Below are 25718 nucleotides of genomic sequence, written 5' to 3'. Positions count from 1 at the left end.
TTTTGGCTTTTTTTTTTTTAATATTTACCTCTCAAAAAGATATCGTGGACTCCTATCTTGCGTATAGGAATATAGGAGGTGTAGACCAATCAGCCCATTGATTGGTCACCACATCTGACGACCACAGTAACAACTCAAAGTACTTCACTGACTGTAAAGTGTTTGGGGTGTGCTTAGGTTGTAGGTATGATGTGAAAACAAGTTCTTCCTTTTAGAATTAGAGAAACACCTGCATGTGGGACTAGCGGTAGTTACAGATGCAAACCAAAAACTATGATCATGCATTATAATTTACACAGCATTACCTTGATAAAATAACCAAAGTCTCAAATCATTGTATTTCACAGCATCATACTGGCATAATAACCACATCTAATTCATAAAGTATCAAATAAAAACAAGACATTTTTAATTGGTTCCCTGAATCGGAGCACCACTAGGAAGACTATATTCACGGTTTACTTTGCAAACCCTAGAAGGCACAGCCAAGGGGTGCCTGCTTGAACCACATGATAGTGCTTGCAGTGAAGGCGCTTCCATTGCTGTTAGACAGGGGTCTCCAGCATTGTCACCTGGTGATGAAGGAATGGTAAAACTGCTGGATCTGGTTCCTGTGAGCAAGTAATAATTCCAGGTAACTCCACTGTGGTTTCCCTCCAGCAGCACCCTACATACGCAGTGAGTTTGGAGCTATAACACCGCTCCTGAAGAATTTAGCTGGAAATGTATGAAACTCACAGATTAATACATCATAGTTATTTATGGAGACCTGGGTGCTTTGGCAAAGCAACAAGTAGAAATGGTCAAGATATCTGACAGTATAGTAGGTTCAGGCTAACAATCACAGACGTTTTGCAATGCAGGAGGCCATTTAGCCCACTGTGTCTGTGCCAACTCTCCAAATGACTAACTCCTCAGTGCTGTTCTCCTGCCTTCTTCACATAAACCTGTACATTCTTGCTTTTTCAGGAAACAGTCCAATTCTTTTCAGAAAACCTTGAATAAACCTGCCTCCATCTCATTTGCAAACAGTGCTTTCCAGATCCGTACCACTCAATTGTGAAAAAGCTTTTCTCCTGTCACTTTTGATTCCTTTACTCATTATTTAAATATGTGCCTTCTGGAAATGGGAACATTTTATCCCTATTTATTCTGTTTAAACCTTGCATAATTTTGAATACTTCCATCGGATATCCATCACCCATTTCTTCCCAAAAAGGATGACCATATCAACCCCTCCATCCTATCTTCATAATTGAAGCTCATGGCTTGAGCCATTCTTGTGAATGTCCTCTGCACTGTCTCGATTTCCTTCAGATCGTCACACCTTCCAAAAGCTCAGAGGCCATAACTGAATGCAATGTTACAGCTGAGGTTTAATCAGTGTTTTATATACATTCAGCATTAATTCCTTGCTCTTGCCCCGATGATACAGTCATAGAAAAAGAGAGCATGGAAACAGGCCCTTCGGCCCAAACTGGTCCATGCCGACCATGGTGCCCACTAAGCTATTTCCAATTGCCCGCATTTGGTCCATATCCCTCTAAACCCTTCTCATCCATGTACCTATCCAAATAATTTTTAGATGTTGCTATTGTACCTGCCTCAACCACTTTCTCCAGCAGCCCATTTCATACAGGCACCACACTCTGTGTGAAGAAGTTGCCCCTCAGGTCCTTCATAAATCTATCCCCCTCACCTTAAACCTGAAAGGATAACTTTCCAAAATGGAACACCTCACACTTATCTGTATTGAAATGCACTTGCCAATTCTCACCCCACTTCCCCATCTGATCAAGATCCCTCTGTAACTTTTGAGGACCTCCCTTGCTATCAATGATACCTCCTAATTTTGTACCATCTGCAAACTTACCAATTACAACTTGTACATTCATATCCAGATCATTTATGTGAATAACTAATAACAAAGGTCCCATCACCAACCCCTGGGGCACACCACTATTCACAGGCCTCCAGTCCAAGAAACAACCTTCAACCATCACCCTTTGCTTCCTACCATCAAGCCAATTTTGAATCCAATTAGCTCGCTCTCCCTGGATCGCGTGCAACCGGACTTTCATGACTAGCCTGCCATGTGGGACCTTGTTAAAGGCCTTACTAAAGTCCATATAGACAACATCCACTGCCCTACCCTTATCCATCCGCTTGGTTACCTCTTCTAAAAGCTCAAAGATTTGTCAGACATAACTTCCCACGCACAAATCCATGCTGATTATCCCTAAACAGACAATGACTATCCAAACATTGGTTGATCCTGTCTCTTAGTATCCTCTCCAATAACTTGCCTACCACTGACGTCAGGCTCATTGGCCTGTAGTTCCCTGCCTTGTCTTTGTTACCTTACTTAAACAATGGAACAACATTAGCCACCTTCCGGTCTTCTGGAACTTCACCAGTGGCTAAAGATGAAGCAAAAATCTCTGCAATTCCTTCCCTAACCTCCCACAACATTGGAGGATGGATTTGATCAGGTCCAGAGGATTTATGCACCTTAATGTGTTTTAAGGCTGCAAATACCTCATCTCTGGTAATGTGTATGCAGTCTAAAACATCCCCACTTGTTTCCCTTATTTCCTTAACATCCGTGTACTCTCCTCAGTAAACACTGAGGAGAAATATTCAGTAAAAATCTCCCCCATCTCCTGTGGCTTCACATAGACGACCGTGCTGATCTTTAAGGGGACCTATTCTCACCCTAGCCACCCATTTACTCTTAATATAGCTATAAGAGCTCTTGGGATTATCATTAACCTTATCTGCCAGATCAATCTCACACCCTCTTTTTGCTCTTCTGATTTCCCTTGAGTGTGCTCCTACACTTTTTACAGTCATCTAGGGATTCACTTGAACCTGATAGCTTAAGCTCAACATATGCCTTCTTCTTTTTCCTGACCAGAGCCTCAATATCCCTCATCAGCCACAGATCCCTAAACCTGCCAGCTTTTCACTTCACCCTAACAGGAACATACTGTTCCTGGACTCTTGATATCAGTTTTAAAAGCCTATTTGCCAGTAGTTCCTTTTCCAAACAGGCTCACCCAATCAAACTCTGCCAGATCCTGCCCAGTGGCCCCAAAATTGGCCCTGTTCCAGTTTAGCACCTTAACGTGCAGACCTGTCCTATCTTTTTCCATAAGAATGTTAAAAGAAAGAGTTATGGTCACTGGACCCAAAGTACTCTCCGACTGATACTTCAATCACTCGCCCGACTTCATTTCCTAATGTCCAGTGTTGCACCGTCCCAAGTAGGGCCCTCTACATATTGATTTAGGAAACTTTCTTGGACAAGTTTGACAAATTTCACCCCATCCAAGCCTTTCACACGTCGGGTGGCCCAGTCAATACAGGGGAAACTAAAATCTCCAACCAATATGACTCTATTATTCCTACAGGTATCTGCAATCTCTTTACACATCTGCTCCTCTAAGACCCCCAAATAGCCAGCGGGTACATGATAAAGTCCCAATAGAGTGACCATCCCCTTCTTGTTTCAAAGTTCTAACTGTATGGCCTCATTTTATGACCCCTTTACAATATCCTCTCGAAGCACTGTTGTTATGTGCTCCCTTATCAAAAGGGCAACTCCCCCTTCTCGCTTCATTGTACTTCTGTCACACTTGTAGCTTCTGTATGCCGGAACACTGAGCTGCCAGTCCTGCCCTTCTCTCAGTCCTGTTTCTGTTATGGCTATAATATCCTAGTCCCCAGAGCCAATCCATGCTCTGAACTCATCTGCCTTACCAGTCAGGCCTCGTGCATTGAAATAAATACACTTTAAACCAGAAGTCTTTTTCCTGTCCTTTACTGTGCCCCTGGCTATCCTGAATAGTAAACTTGCTCCCGATGGCCAACGTATTTTTCCCCGACTTCTCAATGGCCCCTCTCTTATTCAGAGATCCACCCCCCTGCCAAACTAGTTTAAACCCTCCCGGGTAACACTGGCAAATCTGCCTGTGAGAATATTGGACCCCCTCCAACTCAAGTGCAACCCGTCCCTCTTGTACAGGTCACCTCTACCCAGAAGAGATCCCAATGATCCAAGAACCAAAATCCCTGGCCACTTAACCAGCTCCCCAGCCACACATTCATCTGATCTATCTTTGTGTGTCTATCCTCAATGGGAGTAATCCCAAGATCACTACCCTTGAGGTTCTGCTTTTTAAATTCTTACCTAACACCCCATACTCATTTCACAGGACCCCATCCCTTTGTCTACCTATGTCATTTGTACCAATGGGCACAATGACCTCTAGCTGTTCACCCTCTCCCTTCAGAATGTTCTGCAACTGCTCAGAGACATTCTTGACCCTGGCACCCAAGAGGCAACACACCAATAAGCCTAGCTTACTGCATATGATATCATTTTCTCAACATATTCTCCCACCTTTAATGACTCAAGTACCTATATAGCCAGGTGTGTCTTCTCCTACACTCTCTTTAGAGTTATAAATTTTATTTTACACCTTCTCACCATGTTCTTCCTACCAAAACATATCATCTCACATTTATCTCTCATCTATTTACCCATTCCACCAGCACTACATGATCCTCTTCCAATTTTGTGTACTGTCTGCAAACTTTGAAATTGCGCTCTGTACATCAAGGTCTAGGTGCCTAATGTGAATTAGGAAAAGCAGGCCTTTAGTGACCCCTGAAGGACTCCATTATTATCCTTCCTCCAGTCTGAAAAATCATCTGCTAGCCATTACTGTTTCCTATTACTCAGCCAATTCTGACCCTTTAATTCCATGAGCTCTAATGTTGTTGTGCAACTGCATATTCAACCCTCAGTTACTTTATTTTTCCATGTTGTACACTTCAATGGATTTGTAGAATTTTTAATTTCAACAAGCTCAGAGATAACAAATGTATCTCCATTTCTTCACCTCTTCCTTCTAGGTAGAAGCCATCTAAAGACATGTCACCTGGAAATTGACCCTCCTTTTTCAAAAACCAAGATAAATCTTCAATTTCTTTAAAAGGGCAACATTAGCTAATCTGATTCACTGACTGGCTTAGTACTGACCATAAGAAACAGGAACAAGAATAGGTCATTTGCCCCTCAACCTTTTGCACCATTCAATAGGATCATGGCTGATCCAACATTCCTCACATCCACTTTCCTGTCCTTTCCCCACAACCCTTTTGATCAAGAATCCATCTCACTCTTAAATATATACAAGGTCACTACTTCCACAGCTTTCTGTGGCAAGGAATTTTCATTCCTCTTGCAACTTGCCCTTCCACCTTTTTTTTGTCATCTGCAATTTTGGCTACAGTACATTTGCTCCTTCCCCCAAGTCAGTAACATATTATAAAAACAGTTGCTGTCCCAGCATTAATTCTTGTGGAATCCCATTGATTACAGTATGAGAATGAACAAGTTCACCTGCCTACTTCCATAAATAACCTAAAATCTTTCTGCATTTTTTGGTTTTCAACACACTTCCAACATCATCTATAAAGAACAAACAGCAATATAGCACAGGAACAGGCCCTTTGGCCCTTCAAGCCTGTGTCAACACATTTTGCCCTTCCATACTAAAACTGTCTTCACTTACAGGATCCGTATCCCTCTATTCCCTTCCTCTTCATGTATTTATCCAAGTGCTTCTTGAATGCTGTTGTGTCTGCTTCCACCACTTCCTCTGGCAGCGCATTCCAGGCACTCACCACCCTTTGCGTGAAAAACGTGCCTCGCACATCTCTTTTAAACTTCTCCCTCGCACCATGAACCTGTATTCCCTAGTAATTGACCCCTCCATCCCTTCCACTTTATCCAAGTCATTTACAATCTTATAAACTTCTATCAGGTCGCCCCTCAACCTCCTGCGTTCCAGTGAAAAAAACAAACAAACAAACAAACAAACAAACAATCTATTCAACCTTTCTTCATAGCTAAAATACCCCCCATACCGGGCAACATCCTGGTAAACTTTATCGGTACCGCTCCTAAACTGCTCCTTAGCATGAATGAGTGAACATCATTACTCCTCAGACTGTACAGTTTGGAACAAGACCCACCAGCAGCACCTCAGTGTATCTAGGGATGGGCAGCAATTGTATCATTACCCACATCCAGGAACAAACTCCAACAATGAAAGAAACATGTTAGTGTATTCCAAAATCAACATTGGGCTTTCAGTTACTTCTCACCAGCTAATTACCATGCTTTTAAAAAAAAAAATAAAAAATTTCACACAGCAAACACTTTGGGTCTGGAATGCACTGCCTGAAAGTGTGGCAGAGGAAGTTCATTTGAGATATTCAAAAGGGCGTTAGATAGTTACTTAAATAGAAACAACTTGCAAGATTATGGAGAAAAGGCAGGAAATTGACACCAAGTCAGAATGCTCAGCTAGAATGTGGTAACATGATGGGCTATATGGCTTCTTTCTAATAATTCTGAGATTACGGGCTTGATGTTTGAGTCACATGTATCTTGAAAACAGTATTAGTGATGAAACAAACAATCAGAATAAATGCAGTGATTAGCAAATCCTTACCTTCCCAGTTACTGATTCGCCATCATAAAACAGATAATGTTTCTCTATTTTACCATCTTCACTTTTAATTTCTGCAGTTTTCCTTGTGTCGGCATCATTGAGAACAATATTGATGTCGCATACTGGAGTAAACAAACCACCTAGGAAACTCTAGAGAAGATAGACAACTTATAAATCAATAGTCAATCATTACACAAAGAATCCTGCCACACGTTCCCACCGTACCACTCAGTGACGATAACCAATGACCTGTCCTGGACTTCATAAAGGCAACAGTCAAGGTGGCACAACAACACCTCTTCTTCCTCAGGCAGCTCAGGAAATTTAGCATGTTCATAAAGTCTGTCACGAACTTCTACAAATGCACCATTGAAAGCATGCTGTCTAGGTGCATAACGGCCTGGTATAGCAACTGCTCTGCCCGGGATCGTAAGAAACTATAGAAGATGGTGTGCACAGCCCAGACCATCACAGAAGCCAACCTTTGATCCATGGACTCTACTTACACAGCTCACTGCTGTGGAACAGCGACCAACATCAAAGACCTATTGCACTCTGGTAATGACCTCCTACAACCTCTTCCATTAGGCAGAAAATACAGAAGCCTGAACACACAAACACAAGCAGGTTCAGGAACAGCTTCTTTCCGGCCATTATCAGACTGTTTAATGGACTCTAACCTCAAATAATGTAACCTGTATGCCTGTAAGTCTTTTTAATCTGTACATCTTTTGCTTGCTTTGATCTGCTTGTATACTGCTTGTAAACAAAGCTTTTCACTGTATTTCGGTACACGTGACAATAAAATCAAAAAAAAGACAGATTTTTGTTTCTGTTTGCAGGATATGTATCACTCACAAATCCAGTGTTTACTGCCCACCCAAATTTCCCTCAAAAAGGCAATGAACAGTCTTCTTGAACCACCACAATCTGTGCGAGTTAAGTTTTTGCAATCATTTACTACAACCACATGTTAGACCATTTTGGCAGGCAGTTACGAGGCAACGACTCTGGATCTGGAGTGACACGTATGCCAAACAGGGCAAGTACAGAACATCAGTGAACAAACTGCATTTTTCTGACATGGTCACCAATGCTCCTGCCAAGCTGCATGACTGCTGAGAAATCAGAAATGTCTGTAGCCCCAGAATAATATCAAAAGGGACAGTGGAAAACTACATTTTAAACAGCACATTGTTTCTCAAAACTGAAACTAGACATGTATTGACCCGAATTGAATACCTTAAGTGCCATACTGTGATTTGAACTAGTTTCCCTATTAGTTTTTGATCTGCCAGTTGGTTAAGAAGCAGGCTGAGGTGTTGATGAGTGTGGGCAAAAGATAATGAACTGTCTTCTTGAACCACTACATTAGTTCTTAGCAGATGGAACAGACTTGTTTAGAGTACTGCATACATGGCCTTACCAATAACTTGCATAGCTGTAACAGGTGCCAACTCTTGTACTCAACGCTCTGATCAATGAAGGCAAGCATGCCAAATCCCTTCTTCACCACCCTGTCTACCTGTGACGCCACTTTCAAGGAACCACGTACCTGCACCCCTAGGTCTCTGTTTGACCACACTCCCCAGGACTTGCACACATTGGAGTTAAGAATAAGAGGTGATCTTATTGAAATACGTAAAATTCTTAGGGGATTTGACAGAGTTGATGCAGAGAAGGTGTAGCTTCTTGTGGTAGAGTCCAGGATCACAGGACATAATCTTAGAACAAGATGGATAAGAAGGAATTTCTTCTGAGGGTAGTGAATTTGTGAAATTCTTTACTGCAGAGGACTGTTGAGTCTGAGTTTCTCAGTATATTCAAGGCTGAGATAGATTTTTAATCAGTAACGGAATCAAGGGTTATGGGGAATGGCAGGAAAGTAGGGGCGAGGATGATCAGATTATCCAGAGTCTCATTGAATGCAGCAAACATGATGGGCTGCTCATACATCTTAGTTTTATCTACAAACTCAACAGCTTGTGCTATCATCAAAAGTAATTTGTTCTCTGGAATATTTTGGTGCATTTCATCACTCAGGATGTGAATCAATTAATCTTTCAAATTAATTTTGGTAGTGCTCTTACCCAGTAACATCCCACAAAAATTATCGCTGAGGCAAGAAATTTCCCTCCAAGTTTACACTCCAGTCCTAATTTCTAATTTGTGTCCCTTTCATTACGTTCAAGGTAATTGAGTTGACAAGGAACCTATTCTTTTTGCTCTAATGTCAATGACAATTGACAATAGACAATAAAACTCCCCTTAAAATTAAAAGAATGAACTTGGTTAAATGGCAATTCAGGTCAGCTGGAAAACATTCTTCAGATCAGTAGTATTTGGTTTTGGTCAATTGTAGGACATTGTAGGCCACCATTTATTGCCCACCCCATTGACTGCCATTGAGGTGGTGGTGGTGAGCCACCTTCTTGAACCGCTGCTGTCCACATGCTGTAGGTAGACCCACAATGCTCTTAGGGAGGGAATTCCAGGATTTTGACTCAGCAACAGTGAAGGAACAGCGATATATTTCCAAGTCAGGGTGTAAGTTGTTTGGAAGGAGACTCACAGGTGGTAGTGTTCCCATGTGTCTGCTGCCCTTGGCCTTCTAGATGGAAGTGTTTGTGGTTTTGGAAGGTGCTGTCCAAGGGCCTTCAGTTAATTTCTGCAACGTATCTTGTAGATAGTACAGACTGCTGCTATTGGTGGTAAAAGGAATGGATGCTTGTCGATGCGGTGTCAATTAAGCAGGCTGCTTTGTCATGGATGGTATCAATCTTTTAGAGTGTTGCTGGAGCTGTACCAATCCAGGCAAGTGAGGAGTATTCCATCACATGGCCGATTTACGCCTTGTAGATGGTGGTCAGGCTTTGGGGAGTCAGGAGCTGAGTTACTCGTTGCAGTATTCCCAGCCTCTGAGCGGCTTTTGTAGCCACCATGTTTATGTGGCAAGTCCAGTTGAGTTTCTAGTTAACAGTAACCCCAAGGATGTTGCTAGTGAGGTATTCAAATCATGGTAACACCATTGAATGTCAAGGAATGGTGGCTAGATCATCTCTTATTGGAAATAGTTATCGCCTAGCATTTGTGTGGCTGAATGTTACTTGTGACTTGTCAGCTCAAGCCTGGATATTGGCCAGATTTTGCTTGGTATCCGAATCATCAAATGCTGCTGAATATTGTGCAATCATCGAGGAACATCCCCACTCCTGACCTTATAATGGAAGAAAGGTTATTGATGAAGTAGCTGAAGATGGTTGGGCCCAGGACACTACTCTGCAGGAGTTCCTCAGGGATGTCCTGGACTGGAGATACTTACTTGGACTTTAATAACACCTTTGACAAGGTTCTCTATGGTAGACTAATTAGTAAAGTTGGGTGACACGGGATTCAGGGCGAGGTTGCCAATTGGATACATAATTAGCTTAACAGCAGTAGATGGAGTGGTGGTGAAGGGTTGCTTTTCAGACTAGAGATCTGTCACCATTGGTGTTCCACAGGGAATTCTAGGTCCTCTTTTGCTTGTCATTTACAGAAATGATTTGAATGAGAAAATAGAAGGCATGGCTAACAAGTTTGCAGATGACGCCAATATTGGTGGCAAAATAGACAGTGAAGATTTTCTAAGATTACAAAGGGATCTTGATCAAATGGTTCATTGGGGTGAAAGATGGCAGGTGGAGTTCAATCTGGACAAATGCAAGGCATTGCATTTTGGTACAACAAATAAGGGTAGGGTTTATACAATAAAAATGGTAGGGTCTTGGGTGGTGTTGTAAAATAAAGGGACCTAGAGGTGCAAGTACATAATTCTTTGAAGTTTGCATCACATATAGACAGGTGTTGGGTTAAAAAGGTGTTTAGCACGTTTGCCTTCATTGCTTAGTCCTTTGAGCATAGGAGTTGGGAAGTCATGTTGATGTTGCACAGGACATCGGTAAGGCCTCTTCTAAAATATTGTGTCCAGTTCTGGTCGCTCAGTTACAGGAAAGATATTATCAAGCTGGAGGGTTCAGAAGTGATTTACCAGGATGTTGCTGGGTATGTAAAGCTTAGATTATAAAGAAAGGCTGAGTAGGCTGGGACTTTTTCACTGGAGCATAGGAAGTTAAGAGGCAACCTTGTAGAGGTTTATAAAATAATGAGGGGTATAGATAGGTCAATGGTAGTTGTCTTTTACCTAGGATGTGGGATTTCAAGACTAGGGCACATATTTTTAAGGTGAGGAGAAAGGTTTTTAAAAAAGACAAGGGGCAAATTTTTTTTACACGTGGTTCACATGTGGAATGAACTTCCTGAGGCAGTAATGGATGTGGGTACAATTACAATGCTTAAAAGACATTTGGATGAACCAGGAGCAGGCAGGTGGGGCAGTTTAGTTTGGGATTATGGTCGGCATGGACTGGTTGGACCAAAGGGTCTGTTTCCATGCTGTATATCTCTGACTTCCAACAAACACAACCAACTTCCTATGTGCCAGGTATGACCCTAACCAGCAGCGAGTTTGTTCCTGATACCCAGTGATTGCAGTTTTGCTAGGGTACTTTTGCCACACTTGGTCGAATGCACCCTTTATTCCAAGAACTGTCACTCTCACTTCACTTCTGGAATTCAGCTGTTTTGTTCATGCTTGTAACAAAGGCTATAATGAGATCAGTGGTTGAGTAGCCATGGCAGAACCCAAGTTGGGCAACTCTAACTCCAAAATCACTTTCTGGCTACAATCAAGAGCATCTATTTATCTCATAGCAGAACCCAGGCATGGAATCTATTCATCTTGCAATCTGATCAAGATATTTACATGACTCCATTTGTCTCTTCAATGTTTTTTCAAGATTTACCAATTATAAGCTGTATTATTTATTGCAAGAGACACACACAGCAATAGCTCTGACTGACTCAAATCCAAATCAGTATAACCAGTTTTTATAGTACAATATTAATGAACACACATCTCCCTACATCAATCTTAAACATCTGTCAACTCTGCTGGATTGGTCTTGAGGCTGGCTAAACTTGAACATGCCATCTTCGCTGGGTACCAGATTGCTCATCTCTTTTCTTTTTGAAAGAGAATGGGCCTATGTCAATAAACCCTTGTTGTGATATCTTGATTGAACAGTGCAACAGGCTCACTGATGACCATTTAACAAATTGATTCACAATCCTTGGGTGAACAACTTCAAAGGCTAACTTTTTAGCACTTTAAGCACCAAGTTCAGATTATACAGAGACACATACCACTGGAATTATAATCAGATATATAGCAAGCAAACTGGCCATTCAGCCTAATCAGTCCACACTGGTGTTTATGCTCCACTCAAGCTTCCTGCTATTTTTGAACATTTGAATCTGCAACTTTAACCAGCTATTCACTTCTCTTCCATATTCTTGTCACACAAGCCTTCAATGGAATTCCCAGAGCTTTTCACAGCTAAATTACTTGAAGGACGGACGTTCTCACATTTAACCAAAATATAAAGAACTGTAAACTAGATGGGCACCAAAGTAAATATTTTGAGTAAGTAGAATGGGATGAACATTGGCTAGGAAATTAGAACTGCCTGCTTTTCAAATACCATTACAAAATCTTTCACATTAGAAAGTTGGTTAATAACTCACCCAACAGAAAGTCACCTACAATACAGCATTCCATCAACAGGTCAATCTAGAATTTTGATTCACGCACTCAGGTGCTGCAATGAGAAGTGATCTTAAAACCAACTGACTCAGCTAGGTTCTTGGCAGCAATCAAGCATTTGCCTTAAAATCTTGCATCTTGTTTAGCTGGAAACACCTAAGTAATTGTTAATCAAAGAAACCACGCTTCTCTTGTGAATTAAATTGAGTAAAAGTTCAATCAGTTCCTCGCTGAATGTAGCACAGCATAAACTAGCAATCAACAATACAAAGCACTTAACAGCTAAATGTTCCAAGGCATTTCACAGGAGCCAAATCCAACAATACCACGAGCTTGGTGTCGGGGTCCAGCTCTATCATCACTCTGCTCCTCAAATGGCTGAAGGCTGCATTGGCACAAAGACAATGTTGAATTTCATTGTTGATGTCTACAATCACTGAGAAGAGGCACCTAAGGTATGGGACAAGTTCCACATTGTCCTGTGGCTCACTGTGGATCCAGTCAGATGGGGGTTATGCGGCAATGTTGCGTGGCAGGAGTAACAGGACCTTTGTCTTCTGGATATCCCACTTAAGGCCCATTCTCTCATACAATATGTGAAGTTCAAGCTGATGGTTTACAGGACAGCGAGGTTGGCTGCCCTTCTGTACGCATTGGACATATGAATGATGTACAGCAGACACCTCAAACCCCTACCAAAAAAAAAAATCACCAGCAAAATCCTAGAATTCTACTGACAGATTGGGTGCTCCAACAAACAGCATCCTCTTGCAGGCCTACATCGGACGGGTCATATATTTTGACACGGGATTTCAAAAACAACCTCACTTGTCCAAGACAACACACTGTGGAGCTGGAGGAACACAGCAGGTCAGACAGCATCAGAGGAGTAAGAAAGTTGACGTTTTGGATTGGGATCTTTCTTCAGAAAATGTTCCTCCAGCTCCACACTGTGTTAACCCTACTCACTTGCCTCTTCAAATACTACATGCCCAACCTGTGGCAAACTGGACGAGAACAGAGAACAGAGAACAGACCCTTCGGCCCACGATGTTGTGCCAAACTTTTACCTAAACCTAAGGTCTATCTAACCTCCACCGCTACCTTATACTATCATCCATATGCCTATCTAATAGCCACTTAAATGCCCCTAACAAGGCCGACTCCACTACCCTCTCTGGCAATGCATTCCACGCCCCGACCACTCTCCGAATAAAGGACCTACCTCTGACGTCTCCCCGATATCTACCTCCTTTCACTTTAAAACTGTGTGTCCCCTCGTAAAAGCTACCTCCACCCTAGGAAAAAGTCTCTGGCTGTCTACTCTATCTATATCTCTGAGATAGTAGGAACTGCAGATGCTGGAGAATCTGAGATAACAAGCTGGATGAACACAGCAGGCCAAGCAGCATCAAAGCAGCAGGAAGGTTGACGTTTCAGGCCTAGACTAGACTTTTCTGAAGAAGGGTCTAAGCCCAAAACATCAGCCTTCCTGCTCAGCCTGCTGGGTTCATCCAGCTCTACACCTATCTATACCTCTGATCATTTTGTACACCTAATTCAAGTCACCTCTCATCCTTCGTCGTTCTAAAGAGAAAAGCCCTAGCTCTCTCAACCTTTCCTTGTAAGACCTTCCCTCCATTCCAGGCAACATCCTGGTAAATCTCCTCTGCACCTTTTCTAACGCTTCCACATCTTTCCTGTAATGAGGTGACCAGAACTGGACACAATACTCCAGATGTGGCCGAACCAGGCTTTTGTATAGCTGGAGCATAACTTCACGGCTCTTGAACTCAATCCCTCTATTAATGAAAGCTAACACACCAGACGCCTTCTTAACAACTCTATCTACCTGGGTGGCAGCTCTCAGGGAACCGTGAACATGAACCCCAAGATCCCTCTGCTCCTCCACACTGTCAAGAATCTTTCCGTTAACCCTGTATTCTGCTTTCAAGTTTGTCCTTCCAAAATGAATCACCTCACACTTTTCAGGGTTAAACTCCATCTGCCACTTCTCAGCCCAGCTCTGCATTCTATCAATGTCCCTTTGTAACCTAGAACTGCCCTCCGCATTGTCCACAACGTGACCCACCTTCGTATCGTCCGCGAACTTGCTAATCCACTCTTCCACTCCTTCATCCAAATCATTTACAAAAATCACAAATAGAAGAGGACTGAGAACAGATCCTTGTGGTACACCACTCGTAACTGAGCACCATGTTGAATGTTTTCTGTCCACTACCACCCTTTGTCTTCTAAGGGTCAGCCAATTCTGAATCCAATCTGCCACATTTCCCCCTATGACTGTTGAGTCATCCCAGAATCCACAACTCTAAGTGCCAAGGGACTGCTCTACAAAATGAATCCAACAAAACACAACATTGCATTAAAGGTAGAGAGATTTGGACAGGTGGCCATTTAGTCCAGAGTCTAATGGAGTATTCTGCACTTACCTGGACAAGTGCAGCTCCAACAGCACTCAAGGAGCTTAACACTATACAGAACAAAACATTTTGCCATTGGTCACAATTTTGGAACTCCCTCCCACCCACCCAACCAGCATCGCGGGTGTTCTTACACCACATAAGCCGTATCAGCTCAAGAAGGCAGCTCGCTACCATCTCCTACAGGGCAATCAGAAATGGACACTAACTGCTGGTTAGCCAGCAGAGGCCACATCTTGTAGAAAGAATAAATTTATTTTAGAAATCACACTTCATAAAAGCGCAAACTAAAATAAAATATTTAGTCATGGACATAGCATTTAAGGAGCAAAGGATAAATGGGAAGGAGTAAACTTTGGCGCTTTCGCCTCAGCAATGGTTTAGCCACTGAAATCAAAGGCTCGAGGCCAGAAATAAGCTATGCACAAATATCTTGGGAGGGTTGCAGAATGAGAAATAGGAAAGGTTGTAAGGGCTGGAGGAGGTTACACTGTTAAAGAGCATTGTACTGATGGAGGATATTACAGAAATAGGGAGGGTTGAGGCCAAGGATGAATTTAAAAACAATATTAGAATTTTAAAATCAAGGCATTGCTTTATTTGGAGTCCATATATGAATATAGTTCGCCCACATATGTGCTCAGACCTTTCATTTAAAGATACTGATTTGTTAGCAAGTTTTCCTGTCTCAATATTATCACAGGTGATGTTAATGGCAAAGTCTCCATCAAACAACCCCACTTACAACCAGGAATCCCCCAACTTAATGGCTATGTTTATTGATGATAATGTCAGGCTTACGGAGCATCAATATTTCCAGTTTTTTGTTTAAAAACTGTGAAGATAGTGCTTTACAAATCCACCCTTTAGTTTCAACCATCTAGATCCAGCGGAAGAATCATCAAAAATCCAATATCATGTCATGTTCCCAGATTTAAATATTTGTTATTTTTCTCTTAGCTCAGCATTCCTGCAGTGGTTCGCACCTTAACCACTATGACAAAGGCCATGCCAAACTGAAACCATGTGAAGAAACATTTTGAAAGTTCACATCAGCTACTCAAAGGAAATCTATTCCTATTCATTCAGGGTGACCAACCATCCTGGACTTTACAGGACCATCTTGTATTTGAGATGGCCATGCTGTGTACTGAGCTGTTTGCTTCCAGGATGACTTTTGTCTTCTCTCCTCTTCCTTTCAGCCTGGACCATGGCCCTCTCTTCCTACTCATACTAACCCTGTCCCTTCTTCCTCCCACTCACCCTGATTCAACTATCACAGTTATGCTCAATTTTGAAAAACTCAAACCTTCTTTTGGCCTTAAATCGGTCCATTGGGAATAGTCCCAGTATTTCAATCTCCTCCATGTCACTGTAGTATCCTAATGCTGTTATCATCCTAGTTCTTTAAAGCTTTAATTGTCCATTCTACGCTAGGCTGTTCAAGCTACTCACAGAATATGAACTGTGGCTGAATCTTATATAAAAGTACTGCTTTAACCTTGTAATCAGCTTGTTTGTGAAATGCTAAGTACTAATTACCTTTATTCTGATCTGGGGGGCAAGGCCAACACTTGCATATCAAAGCTACTGAGAAGTGGTGATAAGCCACCACCATGAAACCTGGCAATCCATGTTGTGAAGGTGTTCCAACATAGGCCGAGGACAAGGGGGTCTCAGACTCAGTAGCTGGGGCCTGAAGTTCTAAACAGTTCACTGTGCTTGGGTCAGAGGGATTTGGGGCAATGTGGTTAGGTTAAGAAACTCCAGATTATTGACCCAGCAACAACAGTAGAACAGCAAATCAAGTCCCAGCTTAGATGGTCTCAGCCACACAAATGTCATGACCTCCATATCCTACTTGGTGATAGAGGTGACACAGAGAGTAAGTGTTGCTGCCTTCTATCTGGGAGATTGTACATATAATGATAGTGGGTGTCTATACCATTTCCAAAGACAGGAGCCCTGAGCCAGCATGCTTAATCATCATTGTTCAGCTTTTACATCAGATACAGGGTACAACTTGTCTATGATGCTGTTTATGCTCCAATCAAGCCTCCTCTCACCTGTTCTCATCTAAATCTACCATCATAACTCTCTACTCATGTTTGTCCAGCCTCCTCTTAAATAAATAAGAAAAAGCCATATAAAAACAAAAAAGTGCTATTCACTTCAACTACTCCCGATGGTGTCATTAAATTCACGATCAGCGATCTTGGTGACTATATGATATTAACAACCTCCAACCACACTGTCGCAAAATTTCAGAATTGTGACAGCACAAATGGATACTATTCAACTCACTGTGCCCAAACCAGTTCTCCAACAGAGTAATTCATTTAACATCACTTCCCTGCCTTCTCCCAGTAAATTAAAAACTTTCTTTCCAAATAATAGCTGAATTTCCTTTTGAAAACTTCTGTCAGCCATTACATTCTAGTCCTTAACTGACTCACTAGAAGTTTTTTCTCTTATTAGTTTCTTTTACCAATTACTTTAAATCTGTGCCCACTCATTCTCAATCTCTTCACACATGAATACTTTCTCCCTATGCATTCTGTCCTAGCCCCTTAGTATTTTGAATACCTTAAATCAAACTCTCCCTCAGCCTTCTCTTCACAAAGGAAGCCAGTTCAGACTTCTCCAATCTATCTTCATAACTCTCTTGAATGTATTTAATGCCTTCCTAAAGTGTCCAGAACAGGGCACAATACTCCAGCTGAGTTGAACTAATGTCTTAAACAAATTCAACAGAATCTCCTTGCTCTGTTATCAATAATTTCGAGGACAATATATCCTTTATTAACAGCTCTTTTCACCTGACCTGCCACCTTTAATGACTTATGACGTATTCACCCGAGGGTCTCTGCTCATGCAATTCCTTCATTTTAATTTTGTCTATTCACGTTCTTCCTAGCAAAATGAATTGCCACATTTCTCCACAGTGAACCTCATCCACTCATTCCACCAGCTTGTCAGCACCTTTTTGAAATTCCACACTATCACACAATTCACAATACCATATTATCTGCAAACTTTGAAAATGAGCCCTGTAATAAGGATTAGATCATTAATACATATCAGGAAAAGCAAGGGTCTCAACCACTAACATCTGCGGAACTCCACTACAAACCATCCCCCCACCCAAAAGACATCTATTAACCAATAAACTTTCCTGTCAGCAAGCATATTGCATATTCATGTCACTTCTGCCTCTTTTGTTCCATGAACTATATTGTTCTGTTGCACAGCACTGCATTCTTTTAGAAACTTCCCACAAAATTAGAACATAGAACATAACAGCGCAGTACAGGCCCTTCGGCCCTCGATGTTGCGCCGACCTGTGAAACCAATCTGAAGCCCATCTAACCTAAACTATTCCACTATCATCCATATGTTTATCCAATGACCATTTAAATGCCCTTAAAGTTGGCAAGTCCACTACTTTTGCAGGCAGGGCATTCTACACCCTTACTACCCTCCGAGTAAAGAACCTACCTCTGACATCTGTCCTATATCTATCACCCCTCAATTTAAAGCTATGTCCCCTCATGCTAGCCACCACCATCCGAGGAAAAAAGCTTCCACTGTCCACCCTATCTAATCCTCTGATCATCTTGTATGTCTCTATTAAGTCACCTCTTAACCTTCTTCTCTCTAACGAAAACAGCCTCAAGTCCCTCAGCCTTTCCTCATAAGACCTTCCCTCCATACCAGGCAACATCCTGGTAAATCTCCTCTGCACCCTTTCCAAGAATGCGGTGACCAGAACTGTACGCAATACTCCAAGTGCGGCCGCACCAGAGTTTTGTACAGCTGCAACATGACCTCACGGCTCCGAAACTCAATCCCTCTACCAATAAAACATAACACACCGTACGCCTTCTTAACAACCCTATCAACCTGGGTGGCAACTTTCAGGGATCTATGCACATCCACACTACCAAGAATCTTACCATTAGCCCAGTACTCTGTATTCCTGTTACTCCTTCCAAAGTGAATCACCTCTCACTTTTCCGCATTAAACTCCATTTGCCACCTCTCAGCCCAGCTCTGCAGCTTATCTATGTCCCTCTGTAACCTACAACATCCTTCTGCACTATCCACAACTCCACCGACTTTGGTGTCATCCGCAAATTTACTAACCCATCCTTCTACGCCCTCATCCAGGTCATTTATAAAAATGACAAACAGCAGTGGCCCCAAAACAGATCCTTGAGGTACACCACTAGTAACTGAACTCCAGGATGAACATTTCCCATCAACCACCACCCTCTGTCTTCTTACAGCTAGCCAATTTCTGATCCAAACCACTAAATCACCCTCAATCTCATGCCTCTGTATTTTCTGCAATAGCCTACCATGGGGAACTTTATCAAATGCAATACTTAAATCCATATACACCACATCAACCGCTTTATCCTCATCCACCTGTTTGGTCATCTTCTCAAAGAACTCAATAAGGTTTGTGAGGCACAACCTACCCTTCACAAAACCGTGTTGACTATCCCTAATCAAATTATTCCTTTCTAGATGATTATAAATCCCATCTCTTATAATCCTTTCCAACACTTTACCCACAACCGAAGTAAGGCTCACTGGTCTATAATTACCAGGGTTGTCTCTACTCCCCTTCTTGAACAAGGGGACAACATTTGCTAGTCTCCAGTCTTCTGGCACTATTCCTGTAGACAATGACGACATAAAGATCAAAGCCAAAGGCTCTGCAATCTCCTCTCTAGCTTCCCAGAGAATCCTAGGATAAATCCCATCCGGCCCAGGGGACTTATCTATTTTCACACCTTCCAGAATTGCTAACACCTCCTCCTTATGAACCTCAATCCCATCTAGTCTAATAGACTGTATCTCAGTATTCTCCTTGACAACATTGTCTTTTTCCTGTGTGAATACTGACGAAAAATATGCATTTAGCGCCTCTCCTATCTCTTCAGACTCCACGTGCAACTTCCCACTACTGTCCTTGACTGGCCTTAATATTACTCTAGTCATTCTTTTATTCCTGACATACCTATAGAAAGCTTTAGGGTTTTCCTTGATCCTACCTGCTAAAGACTTCTCATGTCCCCTCCTGGCTCTTCTTAGTTCTCTCTTTAGGTCCTTCCTGGCTAACTTGTAACTGAGCCTTCACGCCTCATCTCTACATAAGCCTCCTTCTTCCTCTTGACAAGAGATTCAACTTCTTTACTAAACCACGGTTCCCTCGCTCGACCACTTCCCCTCTGCCTGACAGGTACATACTTCTCAAGGACACGCAGTAGCTGTTCCTTGAACAAGCTCCACATTTCCTTCTCCATCTTATGCATCCTAAATCTTGCCTAATCGCCTCATAATTGCCTTTCCCCCAGCTATAACTCTTGCCCTGCGGTATATACTTATCCCTTTCCATTGCTAAAGTAAACGTAACCGAATTGTGGTCACTATCACCAAAGTGCTCACCTACCTCCAAATCTAACACCTGGCCTGGTTCATTACCCAGTACCAAATTCAAATTCAATGTGGCCTCGCCTCTTGTTGGCCTATCTACATACTGTGTCAGGAAACCCTCCTGCACACATTGGACAAAATCTGATCCATCTAAAGTACTCGAACTATAGCGTTTCCAGTCAATATTTGGAAAGTTAAAGCCCCCATAACAACTACCCTGTTACTTTCACTCCTATCCAGAATCATCTTTGCAATCTTTTCCTCTACATCTCTGGAACTTTTCGGAGGCCTATAGAAAACTCCCAACAGGGTGACCTCTCCTTTCTTGTTTCTAACTTCAGCCCATACTACCTCAGTAGACGAGTCCTCATCAAACGTCCTTTCTGCCACCGTAATACTGTCCTTGACTAACAATGCCACACCTCCCCCTCTTTTACCACCTTCCCTGTTCTATATCCGGTCAATCAAAATTTTCCATAAATTTAAAAGATCTGAGTTTTCTGGCACTGTCCTTATAAATCTTCTCTGCATCCTGTTCTCTACGGCCTTTGCTGTAAGCATGGTGTTCAGAACTGCATGTAGTACCCTCAGTATGGTCTAACCAAGGTTCAGTACCGACCTAGTATCACTGCCTTACTTTTCAATTTTACCGCTCTAGAAAGAATGCCCAGCGTTTGATCGGTTTTGTTTAAATTGCCTTGCCTTTAGTGAAACATTTAAAGACTTAAGAAAAGCTGCAAGGAAAACCAGAGTATTACATATGGGTGAACCTGATGTCAGTGGTGGGTAAGTAATTGGAGGAGATACCGAGAAACTACATGCATTTGAAAAGTCAAGGACTGATTTGGGATAATCAGCACAGCTTTGTGTGGGAAATCGTGTCTCACTAACTTAATTGAGTTTTTTGAAAGGCTGACCAAGACAACAGATGAAGGCAGATCAGTTGACACAAAAACAAAGGTGCTGGAAAAGCTCAGCAGGTCTGGCAGCATCTGTGAAGGAGAAAACAGAGTTAACGTTTCGGGTCAAGTATTTGCTTATTCTGAATGTTTACTAATTTCCTTCAGCAATTTGTTGTAATTCTCCTCAGTACCGTCTATAGTCTCTACAATTTGGTATTATTTGTGAATTCAGAAATTGTGTTTTTGAATTCAAATCTAAACAGTTGATGTAAATAATGAACAGCAGTGGTCCTGTACGGATCCTGGTGGAACACCCCTTCCCACCTTCTTCCTCTCTAAATAATTCCCTTTTACTTCTATTTCTCTTCTGTACTGCTGCCAGCAAGCAATCCCTTCTTCCATTTGCCCCGACACCACATTCTCTAACTTTATTCATTAGTCTATTATGGGAACGTTATCAAAGTTCCTTTGAAAACCGAGATAAACGACAACAATGGCAATACAATTATCTATGTATGTACTCAATACGTCTATTTATGAAGCCTAATATCCTCTAGGCTTTGCTTGCTGCTCTCTCAATGTCCTGCCATCTTCAAGAACCTAGGCACATGCACATCCATCGGTCACCCAGTGCCAATCCACCCATATATAACTAGTCTTTCCAGCACCTTAATTTTCACACTATCACTACTTCTACTGATATTTTGTCAGATTTCTTTTTAGCAAATCCTGACACAAAGTATGCTAGCCTTGCCCTGCTCCCCTCAGCACACATCACCGTGTGCCTGATATGGTTCCACACAGCCTCGCTACCCATTTACTATTTACAACTTTTTTGTGTTTGTACATGGAATGTGGATGCTACTGATTAGGCCAGCATTTTTGCCCACCCCTAACTGCCCATGAGACAGTGAAAGAGCCAATCATATTACTGTGTCTGGGGTCATATGAAGGCCTGACCAGTCAAGGACAATGGATTTCCTTTCTAGAGGACATTAGTGAACCAGATTTTGCTTTTACAAGACAGTAGATAATATTTGTATCCTCTTTAACGTTGAATGCTTTTCTATTATCACAATTTATTCAACAGTTTTTTTTTTATTTTCACTTCCCCTCTCAAGCGATTGTAGTTAACTAGCTTCCCATTTGAAGAATCCACCTAAAGTACATTACACACCTGGTCTTTGTTTCATCATAATCTCTATCTCACTCATCAGCTGAGCAGCTCTGATTTTGGCTCCCTTACCATTTGCCATTGTTGGAATGTACCAGTCTATACGTGAAACATCTTTCTTAAAGATCACATAAAAGCATTGGACTCAGCTCAGCACTGAACCTTGGACAAGGCAGCACCACTATCTCCATTTCTACAAAAATTTAATAAAAAAAAACACTTTTTTTTATATTATTTACCTCGAGAAATAAACAGCACTTAAAGAAAAAACAGAAATACTTGGAGAAGCCCAGCAGGTCTGGCAGCATCTGTTGACAGAAAACAGAGTTAACATTTCAGGTCCAGTGACCCTTCTTCAGAATACATTCTTTAGTTCTGAAGTCTTAACTCTGCTTTCTCTCCACAGATGCTGCCAAACCTACTGAGTTTTTTCCAGTTATATCAATTTTCATTTCATTCACTGATCCTTGTGGAAACACCATTTCCCACCTTTTGCCTGTTTGTGTAACTACCTTTACTCATGTCTTCTGCTTTGCAGACTAGTTACTATCCATTCTATTTGTCCCCTGGCAGCGCCTTCGTCACAAGTCTGTATGAGAAATACCTCAAAGGCATTTCAAATATCCAAATAGATTACATGTACTACATTAGCCTTCACTATACATTCACCCAATAATTCAATAAGGCTGGTCATATATGACCTTCCTTTCAGTAATCCACGTGGACTATTCTTTACAATTTTTGTTTCAAGATGTCTTCAATCACGTTTTTGACAAATAATTCCATTGTCTTTTCTACCACCAACTTTGAGCCAAGTGAAATCATATAAGCTATTCACCATTCCTCTGGAACTATTCACTTTTTTAATGACTTTCTATATACACATATTATCAATACATACACACATTACACCTGATATCAATAGATGTGTAATAATGCTTTCTTTTTCGTGCCATCCATTTGACCCAGGGATTTAACACCTTTACGCTTTGCTAGTTTATTAAACATCTATGCTTATTCTATCTTAAATGTTTGCTATATCTTTGACTTTTTTCTTTTAATGTTGAATAGATATTATATTCCTTAATAAATACAGAAGCCTGTGAGTTTATTATATATAATCCCTCTGTTTTTAATCACTATCCTGATATTTCTTTTCCTTTTTGTGTGTCAGTAGAATAAATTATTTCTCAGTCTCTTCTTTCCCATCTTTTTCAATATTGCCATGTTCTCCCTTGCTGCCTGTATACCTAGTGAATCAAAGAATCACAGAATTATTACAGTGCAGAAACAGGCCATTCACTCACTGTGTCTGCACCAGCTCTATTATCCAGTGCAAATATCCCACCTTTTCATCGCATCCTTGCGCACCATTAGAGAGTCTGGCAGCACAGAAACAGACCCTTCGGTCCAACCTGTCCATGCTAACCAAGTTTTCCAAACTAAACTAGTCCCACTTGCCTGCATTTGGTCCATATCCCTCGAAATCCTTCCTATCAAGTACTTCTCCGAACATCTTTTAAATGTTGTAACTGTGCCTGCATAGTTTGTTCCACATACAAGCCACCCATTGTGAAAAAGTTGCCCCTCAGGTCTATTTTAAATCTTTCTCCCTTCACTTTAGAAACATGTCCCCTACTATTTAAATAACCATCCAACACCCTCTTGAACGCCTCGAAGTGTACTTCGTGTTTGCCTTTAGAATGATTTTGCCCTCATGTTTTCATTTGTCCATGGTGTGTCATTGCTGGCTAGTTTGTTTTTGGTTTTAAGTAGGTCATAATCCTCCTGCATTCTGTTGTCCAAGGCGAGGAGCTGCCACTTAGATTGCCCACCCAAAAGGACAAGGAAGAAATTCATCTGGCAGTACAGATGGAACATGCCTCCACTTACATATCAAATCAGCATGAAGAGATAATGGCCTCATGGCATTATCTCTAGATTATTAATTCAGAGACATGGGTAATGTTCTGGAGACTTAGATTCAATTCAATAAAAATCTGGAATTAATAAATTTAGAGATGACCATGAACCTATTGTCAGGAAAAAAAATCTGGTTTGCTAATAACCTACATGTCACTCCAGACCCACAGCAATGTGGTTGACTCTGGGCCATTCAGGATGGGCAATAAATAATGACGTGGCCAACAACATGCATGTCTGGTGAATGAATAAAACAAAAGTTAGTTATTTTTGTAAAGGTAACCCCAGATTACACCTTCCTTACTGCACCCAAGTTTCTTTTTAAAGCAGAAATCTATCAAGTGCCTCAGTCCTTTTCAGCTGTTCCACTACTTTTCAGGGTCTTATCAATGTTATGCCATTCATTTCTCGGTTCTACTCTAACAATTCACTTGTAAGCAGTGTCCCTACTTCTTTCACTACTGTCTCGTGCACGTCAAAGCTTATGTTCAGAGCTTCACACTGATCCAACCTAGGGAATCTCCCACCATGCATTGGATTTAGTGTTACTGCAGTGCTTCTTATTAGATTACAAATTCAGACACTTTAATCACTGTTCCGAGGCAGGATCACTGGACCCGAAACGTTAACTCTGATTTTTCTCCACAGATGCTGCCAGACCTGCTGAGCTTTATCGGCAACTTCTGTTTTTGTTGCTGGCTTTAATCCCAGCATTGAAATCCACGATGTTGGAATTGACCAAACATGTTCCCTTACAGAAGGGAAAGCTGTCATCTAGCTAAAGGCGAACCCAGGCCCAGAACAGTGCGATCAACAATTAGCTATCCTCTGCTCCGTTGGTGCAGCAAGTAATTCAGTTGCAGTGACGGGGGGGGGCAGGTACATGGGATGGGCAATAAATAAACGCCAGTCCCTTGCTACAATATCCCCTTACGGTTCTGGAGCTTCTAACTGACCCAATGCAAGAGGCGGGTCAGCTCCACTTTGGCACTATCCTGAGGCCACTCTCTAAACCAAATGAGGAGGATCCCTGGTTCCACACTGGGACAACAACAAGGAGCAGCCACTTTCCCAATGCCCGGGAACCACGACAAATGGGCAGGGACCGCCGGGACCCTGACTTGCCGACACAGCAGCCCACTCCCCTAGGCCCGGCAGGGAGGCCGCTGTCCCTCTCTGAACGGGGCCCGAAGAGACAAGGTGTGGAGGCCGCAGCGAAACATCGGCCTGTCATGGAGACAGCCCGAACCACGGCAGCTCCTTCAGTCAGTTAATCAAACACTCACCATCCCTCCTCCTCCAACTCTTCTCTCTCTCTCGCAGCCTCGAGCGCTCACGTGACCCGATTAAAGGGTCCTGCTCGGTCGCGTGACTCACCCTTAAAGGGACAGTGTGCAATTCACCAGAGAGTGGAGGAGGGGAGAATCAGACAACCTTCCTGGACCTCTCTGTCTCCATATCGGTCAACCACCTAGAAACCGATATTCATTTCAAGCCCACCGACTCCCACAGCTACCTAGAATACTCCTCCTCCCACCCACCTTCCTGCAAAAATGCTATCCCCTATTCCCAATTCCTTCGCCTCCGCCGCATCTGCTCCCAGGATGAGGCATTCCACTCCCGTACATCTCAGTTGTCCTCGTTTTTCAAGGACTGTAA

The 25718-nt window shown here is 42.1% G+C and overlaps 1 protein-coding gene across 1 annotated transcript in view; it reads right to left on the bottom strand.

Annotated features, from left to right (window-relative positions):
* vps26a (VPS26, retromer complex component A) overlaps nucleotides 1–25447 on the bottom strand; it is a 62905-nt gene extending 37458 nt beyond the window's left edge. The window contains exons 1-2 of the mRNA XM_020509950.2: nucleotides 25346–25447; nucleotides 6528–6677 (exon numbers count right to left, since the gene is read on the bottom strand). Of these exons, the coding sequence (XP_020365539.1) occupies nucleotides 6528–6677; nucleotides 25346–25348 (153 nt within the window). The 5' untranslated portion in view covers nucleotides 25349–25447. The remainder of the gene's footprint in view (nucleotides 1–6527; nucleotides 6678–25345) is intronic.
* Nucleotides 25448–25718: the final 271 nt, after the last annotated feature.

Source organism: Rhincodon typus, chromosome 20 (genome assembly GCF_021869965.1).
Source record: "Rhincodon typus isolate 14 chromosome 20, sRhiTyp1.1, whole genome shotgun sequence".
NCBI lineage: Eukaryota > Metazoa > Chordata > Chondrichthyes > Orectolobiformes > Rhincodontidae > Rhincodon > Rhincodon typus.
Note: the sequence above shows the minus strand (reverse complement) of the source record. Positions and strands in the feature narration are given on the sequence as shown.